The 9616-nt window shown below is 58.2% G+C and overlaps 5 protein-coding genes across 5 annotated transcripts; 4 read left to right on the top strand and 1 right to left on the bottom strand.

Moving 5' to 3' along the window:
- Positions 1 to 615: 615 nt before the first annotated feature.
- On the top strand, positions 616 to 4228 carry VTP21DRAFT_9473 (uncharacterized protein; the record flags this gene model as incomplete). Its single annotated transcript, XM_069400433.1, has 4 exons — positions 616 to 736; positions 833 to 855; positions 926 to 940; positions 1055 to 4228. 4 exons carry the CDS (start codon positions 616 to 618, stop codon positions 4226 to 4228), a joined length of 3333 nt encoding a protein of 1110 aa, XP_069254360.1.
- A 661-nt stretch (positions 4229 to 4889) lies between these two features.
- On the top strand, positions 4890 to 5626 carry VTP21DRAFT_9472 (uncharacterized protein; the record flags this gene model as incomplete). Its single annotated transcript, XM_069400432.1, has 3 exons — positions 4890 to 4990; positions 5071 to 5293; positions 5426 to 5626. 3 exons carry the CDS (start codon positions 4890 to 4892, stop codon positions 5624 to 5626), a joined length of 525 nt encoding a protein of 174 aa, XP_069254359.1.
- Positions 5627 to 5663: 37 nt separating this feature from the next.
- On the top strand, positions 5664 to 5984 carry VTP21DRAFT_9471 (uncharacterized protein; the record flags this gene model as incomplete). Its single annotated transcript, XM_069400431.1, has 1 exon — positions 5664 to 5984. The coding sequence occupies one exon, from the start codon at positions 5664 to 5666 to the stop codon at positions 5982 to 5984; it is 321 nt and encodes a 106-aa protein (XP_069254358.1).
- Positions 5985 to 6027: 43 nt separating this feature from the next.
- On the bottom strand, positions 6028 to 7077 carry VTP21DRAFT_9470 (uncharacterized protein; the record flags this gene model as incomplete). Its single annotated transcript, XM_069400430.1, has 3 exons — positions 6028 to 6144; positions 6294 to 6558; positions 6653 to 7077. 3 exons carry the CDS (start codon positions 7075 to 7077, stop codon positions 6028 to 6030), a joined length of 807 nt encoding a protein of 268 aa, XP_069254357.1.
- A 380-nt stretch (positions 7078 to 7457) lies between these two features.
- Positions 7458 to 9274, top strand: VTP21DRAFT_9469 (uncharacterized protein; the record flags this gene model as incomplete). Its single annotated transcript, XM_069400428.1, has 3 exons — positions 7458 to 7821; positions 7887 to 7993; positions 8066 to 9274. 3 exons carry the CDS (start codon positions 7458 to 7460, stop codon positions 9272 to 9274), a joined length of 1680 nt encoding a protein of 559 aa, XP_069254356.1.
- Between the last annotated feature and the right edge of the window lie 342 nt (positions 9275 to 9616).

Below are 9616 nucleotides of genomic sequence, written 5' to 3'. Positions count from 1 at the left end.
ATTTTGCCACTCTAGCCTATTTTAATATCGGTTATTTTTTTTCGTGATGATCACAATGGAGCGGATGCAACGGCGAGGGCTGTACAACAAATACAGCTGTGGCAATGACGCCAGATTATCAATAACTTTGATGCGGCTTCTCGCTCTGTGTTGTTTCTTTAAACGAGAGGGCGAGACGACCAAACGAGATTAAAAAGTGCCCAGAATAGAAGGTAGCATGACTAAAACCGACTTTGCAAGGTCGTTGGTCAACAACACGTGTGAGCTTGGTGGAGAAATCCCGATGCTAATGGATGAGAAATTTCAGGTTCATAGATACGGCGGGATATCCTGGAGATAGTCCAAGATATGATATTCTCTGTCCTTCTTTTGAAAATTGTCGAAAACTTTTGCCTCTCTGCTGCATTTCCCTTTATAACGTTATCACATAGGCCAATAAAATCATCATTCGATTGTCTTTTCACTAGGGAAAAGTGTGTTGACGATTCTACTCCCAGATCTCCTTTCGTTTCTCCTTATCATCCCCCCCTCCCTCTTCTTTCTCGTTCGCTTTCTCTTTCTTTTTTTTTTCTTCCATTTTTTTTTAATAACCGTTGCAATTTGAACTGAGAGCTCATGGAAGCTGATCATGAAGGTGGCTACCAGGGGTCATCCTCATCGTTTCAGGTGGATGGATCATCACCTCCTGCTGGAACCGAGCAGGGTAAAGCAAGACGACCTCGTTCCACCATGGCTTGTATGTGTTCTACTACTGGTTTTTTTTTTTGATATTCCTCGAACTTGACTAAACCCCCCTCTCGTTTTCGTTCTTCCACCTCTCCTCTTAATGCAGGTATCCGTTGCAGAAAGAAAAAGGTGAGAATACATATACCTCTATTTCGGATTTATCCTGGTAGCTAATAATCAGTCATGGACTCAATTTTAGGTTAAATGCGATTTCGTACGTATATTTTCTCCTCATCCCTTTCTCCACCAGGGGGCAGGATCATGTTTTTGCTCCTGGCCTCCCTGTTGTTTGTTCCTCTGTGGCTCTGACTCTGTTTTCAACCCATAGCTTCAACCAAGTTGTTCTCGTTGCGCACAAGCCGGGCTACCGTGCACTTATTCTACCCCACCCCGCCGTGTCGACGGACACGCATTCGACACGCTTGGCAATCATGTGGAGCAGCTCAAAGCGCGTATGCAAAAAATGCAGAGCGATCTGATGGCCATCAAAAATAGCCTGCACACGATGAGCGTTCCAAGCAATCCCGCCCTCCCGGACCCAAATGGGCTTGCCGCCAGCTCTCTGATGCTGGCTCAGGGCACCGCAAGCGACAGCAATGCACAGGGCGTGACCTGGAAGTTATCGCTTTCGCCCTCGGGGCTGCGGATCGATACCAATATTGCCTCGGTTCAGGATCTGTACAAAATTCTGCTCCAGGGGATCAGCCAGCTGAGCATCCGGCAGGAGAATCGAACGGGGGGCCTTCTCGACCCCGATTTCACCGTTGAGAAGAGTCCGCGCCGTCGGCGAGATAATGCCTCGCAATCCGGCTGGAATCCACCGGGGGAGGATGGGATGGGGGAGCAGCGTGTGTGGGAGATCACCCCCGAGCAGGAGCAGGAGATTCTTCGGGAGCAGCAGCGAAATACGGCGGAGCAGGAGCTGCCGAAGGAGGTGCTTGACCATCTTGTCGAGCGGTACCTCGACTGCTTCCTCTGTTTCCAGGTCGTCGACAAGAAGCAGTTCCTCGAGCACTACCACAACCAGTCGGACAACCCCATCGACCCGCTCCTGCTCAACTCCATCTTCGCCTGGACCGCGAAACACCTTGCCCTACACCACCACTTCGACGACACCCGAGACCCCAACACCATCGGAGAGTACTACTTCAAGCAGGCCCGGCAGCTCCTGAAAAAGCGGTTCGACGTCTCCAACCCCGACACCATCCACGCGCTGATCAACATGTTCCTCTACCAGATCAGCAGCTCGAAGCCGGCACAAGCCTACCTCTACATCGGGCTGGCTGCGCGGATGGCCCAGGACTTGAAGCTCCACCGCAAGGAAACGGGGACCGCCCACGAGCCGGTTCCCCGCGAGCGCCTGAAGCGGCTCTGGTGGACCGCGTTCTGGCTCGATTCACACGCGGTGCTCGAGGCTTGTCGCTCCACCATGATCGACGACCGCGACTGCGACGTCGACCACCCGACGCCGCTTGGCCACGAGGACCAGGACACGTTGGACAAGATCGAGTTCTGCAAGCTGATGATCAAGCTGATCAGCGTCCGGCGCGATGTTGCCAAGCAGCTGCTCTCCGACCAGTCGGGGCAGTCGCTTCTCTCCGCCATCTCCATGCTGGAGAACTCGCTCACCAACTGGTTCAACGCCCTCCCCGCCAACCTCCAGATCCAGGCCGAGGGCCCCCCCTTTGTGCCCTCCGGCGACGGCCGCTTCCAGGACCTCTCCACCCTCCTGCTCAACATAGCGTACCACGGCAGCTGGATCTACCTGCACAAGCTCTTCCTGCCGAAAGTGCGTGAAACCCCCACCCCCATCGCCCTTCTCTCCCTCAACATCTGCACCAAGTCCGCCAACCAGATCACCGACCTCTTCCAGACGCTGATCGAGCGGATCGGGTGGTGCCAGGTGTACCTGGTCAGCGACTCCGTTACGCTGGCGGCCAAGATCCACCAGCAGGCGATCGTCCTGCGCACCGAGCCCGTCATCACCTTCACGGCCAAGCGGAACCTGGTGCGCCTGCTGCATATGCTGCGGAACTCCACCCTGGTGCTGCTGCCGCTGTACGACCAACTGGTGGGCGGCATCGAGGCCTTTTTGGAGATGCACCAGATCACCGACAATCTTGAGGAGCTGGAGAAGGAGCGCGTCGAGGAGTCGGCCGCCGAGGGCGAGGAGAGGGCGGGGCTGCCGCTGCTCTCTGCGGGCGGCGTGGAGCCCCTCCCGTTCCCCGCCGCCTTCCAGGTGGGCTCCGTCGCCTCGGCCTCGCCCGCCCCGTCCGCGACCCCCTCCGTCAGCGTGCCGCAGTCGGGCGACTACATGGCGAACAGCGCGATCGGCGGGCTCCTCTCCATGATCGGCTTCGATGGCCAGCGAGCCTCGCCCGCGTTCAGCTCGTCGCCGGGCGCCACCTCGCAGACATTTGCTTCGCCGGTGGATGCCGCGGCCGCGGCCGTGGCCGCCGCCTCCGGAACCCTGCAGGGCACCCCCGTCGACTTCAGCATCGAGCCGTCGCTTCCGCCGCTGAACATCGGCCTGCCGGAGGAGTTCGAGCGCGCCGAGGAGACCGCGTATGGCATGCCCGCCCCCAGCTCCATGCTTAGCGAGGACGGCGCCCTGTTCCCGGGGATGGAGTCCATCCAGCTGCAGCGCACCCCCGAGGACATCGACGCCTTCCTGCAGTCCATCGGGGACGACCTGATGATGGCGCCCGGGGAGGATGCCTTCGGCCCCGGCGGCTCCGGCCCCTTCGCCTCGAACCTCTACGGCGACGCGTTTTCCGCGCTTAGTCGGGCCGCCATGGAGCCGCCGTTCCAGTCCGCAGCCTCCTCGGGCGGTGCGTCCGCGCCCTCCTCCATGTCCTCCATCTCGGGGGCGCCCGCCTCCGTCCCCGCCTCCGGCAACGGGATGCCGGCCATGGGGGTGGGAATGGGCATGGACATGGACATGGGGCTAGGAATGCCCATGGGGTCTCTGGCGCCGACGCAGCCCAACCTCTACTCGGGGGTCACCCCGATCCCGGCCTCCCGCGACCTCGGCTCCATGCCTGCGGCCGGGTTCAGCTCCTTCACCACCCCCTACTACTCCCCCCAACAGGTTCGAGGAAGCTACTTTGGGGGGGGGGGCGCCCCCCTCTTCTCTCCAACCGCCGCGACACCCCCAACAACCCCCGCAACCGCCACCACCACAACCTCAGCATCCAACGCAACCACATCCTCCCCATCAGCCACCGCAGCCACCGCAGCAGCAGCAGCAGCAGCAGCAGCAGCAACCATCACAACCGCAACCATCCCGACCTCTACAACGCCAATCATTCCAGGGCCCTCCCCAGCCGCATCGCGTGCATCCTCAGTTCCAAACACAATTCCATCCACAACACCAACCGCCACAACCGCCACCCCCCCATCCTCCACAGCAGCCATCCCTATCGCAACCTCGACCCCAGCCGCCGCCGCAGCCGTCTATGGCTATGCCAGGGCTTATTCCCTCGTCCGGGCAGCCGTATGACTTGAACCAATTCTTCTCAAGCCATCCGCAGGATATCTTTGATGCCAATGGGTTTATTGCCTCTGGCGGCGGCATGAACATGAATGGAATGGGGATGGGGCAACCTGGTGTACCACCCCCTTCTGGCTCGCGGAAGAGAGCAAGAGGCACATAGGAACAGCATGAGTAGGGGAGCTCGGGCGTCCGTCATCTACGTTTGTGCTTATGACTTATTTCCGGTTTCATTTTTTTTTAATTATTTTTATTCTTCCTTGGTACTTTATTTTATCTCTTCTTCTTGCCTTGCCCCCCCCCCCATCCTCCGCCTCCTCCTCTCCCCCTTCCTCTTACCATTTTTTGTAATATTGTGATTGTAGTCTAAACAGCGCTTTCTTATTATTGCTTGATTCTCCTTTTGTTTGGGCCGCGTCTAATTTCCTCTTGATGAGTTTGCTTTATTGGTTCATGAAATAAAATATATTCCCTGTGGTCTCTTTTGGTTGACGGCGGAGGCAGCTCTTTTGCTTGGGTAGGCGAAAGCAGATGGGACTCTGCACCCTCTTAGGCCATGGCGTCAGGTGACTAGAGGCGGGGGGACGGTTGGGCGAGATCGGGTGGGAAAGCGGGAGGAGCGCGATGGGATGGAATATGAAGTGCGCTTTCCCAAACGCAGTCCCCCCTAATGAAAATCCCCAAGATTGGCAGCGGAAATCGCAAGGTCGATCCCCTCCGTCTAAATTGGATCTCCTACAGAGATCCCAATGGATCGTCGGCCATGGAACGGTCGAGTAGGCGAAGGGGAACCCCGATGTGGGGGAGGGGAGGCCAGAGATGGCTAGATTCAGCCCCCTCTTGAGTTTTAGAAAGCTTTCAGAAAGCGCTCCTCAGCGGAGACGTGCGGAGAAGAGCTGCATAGGCTCCCACCGGAAAGTAGGATGTATGCCGTATCGTCTGGTGCAATATCCTGATCATAAGGAGGAAAGCGGAAATTCAAACCAAGTTGCACCCGCCCATGGTGACCACGGCGGCGCTGAGGAGATCCGTGTGCTACTGTATACCTGTGTACCGCCGCTCCATCGACGGCCAGTGAGTGGCTGCGAACCTCCACCGGCGCACCCATATCCTTTTAACCAATGCGGACTGCACTGAGCCCAGATACTCGGTTTATATCTGGCCTGTTGACGCGGCGGAAAGAGCACGCCTCTAGATCACCCTTAGAAATCCGACCATGAATGGACGCTTGGCTGCATGATCTCGTGCTTGAGCCATTCCCGCAGGAGTCGAGAGAAGGAAGCCCGGGTGAGGCCTGACAAGGATTTGGAAAGAATAGACGTGCGCAAGGGATTCTGGCAGGGCACTCGCCATACTTGCAGGATGAGTCAAGCGCTGACCTCGGATGAGTACCACCGTGCACCCTAATGACTCTCTGTGGTCCATTCGCCACTAATGTCAATAGATGTTCGTGCCGTATCTCCAACCAATGGTGGGTGGCGCGCCCATGGCACAGCCCTCGGGCACAAGCCTCCACAGACGGCCGCCGGGAAGTCCCAAGTATTCTCCCGAGTGCCATCCAGGCACGCTTAACCCAGAGACAATGCCCGCGAAGCCACCCTCCTCTCTAGCCAACGGGTTTGCCGTCCCCCTGAAGCTTTTCGGAGCACTGCGGACATGCACTCCGCCAAACCCTAACGGTGTCTATCTGGGGCAAGCTAGCACCGTGGGCCTGAGGCCGCGGGCTATGACGTCAGCCATGACGACGCACTCCGTTGCCACGTAACGAGGCCAGCGATTGGCCCAGGCCTATCCGCGGTGGAGCTTCTTCAACCTCGATCGCCGCCATGCTCATCTCTCTTTTTCAAATAGGGGAACCGAACCAAGCGTGGGCTTAAGGCGGGGAGACGCCCAGCGTGGATGTTGTAAGCGCCGTCCTTATGACTCTGGCGGAGGAGGATTAGTCACGCAAAAAGCTAAAGTCAACTTCCATCTTTGGGACGAGTGGTGCTCGAGCTTGTTCCTGGCCTCACGGGATTGACACTTGAACCTTGGCTATCTCCCTATGGAGGCTCCCTATCCTCGCGTGGCTTACGAGGCCCACGGTGCCTTTTGGAATAAGTTGGCGGAGCAAAATTCCGGTGTTACAGGCAGGCACCCAAGAGGCTTCCGGCCCAGCTTGTCGATTGGCGAGCCTGAGTGCAATGAGCCCGACTAGCCGCGTGGGGCCTTTGCACGGCGGCTTGAGCTGAGAGGAACCCGAGGCCCCACCCGGCTCCGACCGCCGCTGCGCAACTACACTTCCATTCCGTTCCAAGCCAGATATCCACTCACTCGGCTGAGCAGGGGGAGGAAACGCCCTGGTGTGGCGGGGGGGGGGGGGGGCAGGCCAAGAGCAAGAGCGGAAGAGTATTCGAGTCGATGCTGGCCGATGAGGGGAGAGGATGTAGTGACCAGATACACAAACAAAGCATGGTCTCATGAATCGAAGCGAAGAGAGGGTGTGGCGACTCCCTGCTGTAATGCCACTCGTTTCTCACGCTTATCCAAAGCAAACCATAACCATAGGAGGGGACGAACGGGGGGGGGGGGGTTTCAAGAGAATTGCAAGCCACTTCATGGCTGAGTGCGAACGCAAGAGCCGAAGAAATCGGCCGTCTTCTCCCAGGGGGGAGGCTCTGGTCTTGGGCCCCAGCCCTCGCGCTTTTCCCGGGCGATGGGGAGGGGCGATGGCGGCGAGGGTTCCGCGCCCAGACGTGGCGGGCGGCCAAGCGGGGGGGAGATTGGGTTTTCACGTGTAGGCTTGCGCCGGACCAGCAGCCCGCAGAGTCGGCCGAGCGAGGCCCTCGAAAGCTCCTCTCTCGCGTCCTTGACCACATGATGCTCCAATTTCTCGCGGTTTCCGCTAAAGGAGATTGGCCGTCCGGTCGCCTTCCACCCGCGCAGATTTGGAACTCAGTGCCTATCAAGGCGGGGGGATGGCCGGTTAATGTTAAGGTTTCAGAGGGGGGGAGCGCGCAGAAACTGACTTCCAACCTTTTTTATTTTTTAATTTGACTTATTCACCACAATTGTGTCCTTTTTTTCTCACTCTGAGCTCGCGCGCTCTCCTCTGCCCCTGTTTCACCTCCTCCCTCTCTCCCCCAAATCCCTCATCCAGGCCGCCTCTGCTGCAAATCAAGGCATAGCGATTCTCCCCCCGTGACCAGGCACTAGGCAAGACTCCAAGCGAATCCACGAGGCTCTCTCCCCCCGCGCCATGTCCCACTACAACAGCAGCAACGCCCCGCCATCGCAGGGCCCTTGGGCCGGCGAGGGGCCCAATCTCGGCGAAAAGACAGAGATCCATCCCGGCTCGGCCGCGGAGAAGGCCGGTGTGCAGTATGTCGATGCTGAGAAGGGCGCGCTCGAATTCGACGCCGGCTCCGAGCAGGGCAAGCTCCAGCAGGGTATCAAGCGCAAGCTCAAGCCAAGGCATCTGGCCATGATCTCCATCGGCGGCACGATCGGCACCGGACTGTTTTTGGGCTCCGGCAACAACATTGCAAAGGGAGGTCCGCTCGGCGCACTGCTGGGCTACATGGCCGTGGGATTGATGGTCTACTGCATGATGATGGCCCTGGGTAAGGCGCCTCTTCGGTGGCAGGGATGCCGATCCATACTAACCCTTGCCGATCCCGCATTCTAGGTGAGATGGCGACCTACATCCCGCTGAGCGGCTCCTTCAACCACTATGGCGGCCGTTTTGTGGATCCCGCGCTGACTTTTGCCCTCGGGTGGAACTACTGGCTGAGTGTAATTTCCCTCCTCCTCATTGACCCAATGCTCTATTCGTCCGTTTTTTAATATCCCGCCTCCCCCCCTTAGTGGGCCGTGACCCTCGCGTCCGAACTCTCCGCAGCAGGCATCATCATCCAGTTCTGGACCCAGAACGTGCACACCGCGGTATGGGGCCTCATCTTCCTCGCCATGCTCTTCTCGCTCAACACGTTCGGCGTGCGCGCCTACGGCGAGGCGGAGTACTGGTTCTCGCTCATCAAGGTGCTGACGTGCATCGTGTTCATCATCGTCGGCATCGTGGTCGATGCCGGGGGCACCGGCGACTACATCGGCGGCCGGTACTGGCGCGACCCCTACAGCCCGTTCGTGAACGGGTTCCGGGGCTTCTTCGACGGGTTCGTGGTGGCCGGGTACGCCTTCCAGGGCACGGAAATCGTGGGCGTGGCGGCCGGCGAGTCCCAGAACCCGCGCCGCGACGTGCCCCGCGCCATCCGCAACGTGTTCTTCCGAATCCTGCTCTTCTACATCCTGAGTGTGCTCATGATCGGCCTCTGCATCCCCGCCGACGACCCGAACCTGCTCGAGTCCGGCGACCCCGACACGGCGTCCATTGCTCCCTTCACCCTTGTGTTCCAGAAGGCCGGGTGGGCCGTCGCCGCGCACATCGTCAACGCCGTCATCCTCACCGCCGTGCTTTCCGCCGGAAACTCGTCCCTCTACGCCTCCAGTCGCACCCTCTGCGCCCTGGCGCGCGAGGGCAAGGCGCCCCGCTTTTTCGGCAAGGTGACGTCGTGGGGCGCCCCCATCCTGCCCCTCATGTTCTCGTCCCTGATCGGCTGTCTATGCACCCTGGCGGCCGTGTTCAGTAGCGAGCAGGTGTTCTTCTGGCTGCTGAACCTGACCTCCATCACCGGGTACATCTCGTGGGCCGGCATCCTGGGCACCCATATCCGCTTCCGCATGGCCATGAAGGCGCAGGGTCGCTCGCTCGACGAGCTCCCCTACCGGGCCTCCCTGCATCCTTGGGCGGACATCTACGGCTTGATCATCTGCCTTATGGTGATCTTTGGGTCCGGGTACAAGTACTTCGACCCCTTCGATGTGAAGAGTTTCTTCGCCACCTACATTGGGCTGGGCTTGTTCGCCGTCTTCTACCTCTCCTACAAACTCATCAAGCGCACCAAGGTGGTGCCTCTGCGCGACGTCGACTTGGACTCGGGGCGCCAACCCGAGACCGAGGACGACTCCGAGAAGGCGCTCCCCTGGTGGAGAAAGATGCTCGTATACATTGTTTAAGCCGCTCGGCTGCTTTCACTTCGTTGGCCTGCTCCTCCCCCTCCATTTTTTCCCTTTGTCTTTTTATTTATTCATTCTATTTATTTATTTATGGAGAAAATATAAAACAGAATAAATTGGGATGGATTCTCGGAGGCGATGTCTTTTCTTCTTCTTCTTCTTCTTCCTGGATGTGCACTTAGCTATTTTAATACCTTTTTTTTTTCCTACTACTTTCCTCCTCTTTGCTGTTTCTCTTGTTTTTCTATGTCCCCCTTTTCTTTTCGACTCATCACTTATCATCGATAATGATCAGTTTTCTCTCTCTGCCTATTCTCTTAACTAATTTCTCTGAAGTAAGAA

This window comes from Calcarisporiella thermophila, assembly GCF_041956535.1.
Source record: "Calcarisporiella thermophila strain CBS 279.70 unplaced genomic scaffold VTP21scaffold_5, whole genome shotgun sequence".
NCBI classification, from domain to species: Eukaryota; Fungi; Calcarisporiellomycota; class Calcarisporiellomycetes; order Calcarisporiellales; family Calcarisporiellaceae; genus Calcarisporiella; species Calcarisporiella thermophila.
The sequence above is the reverse complement of the archived record's forward strand: the minus strand, read 5'-3'. Positions and strand labels throughout refer to the sequence as shown.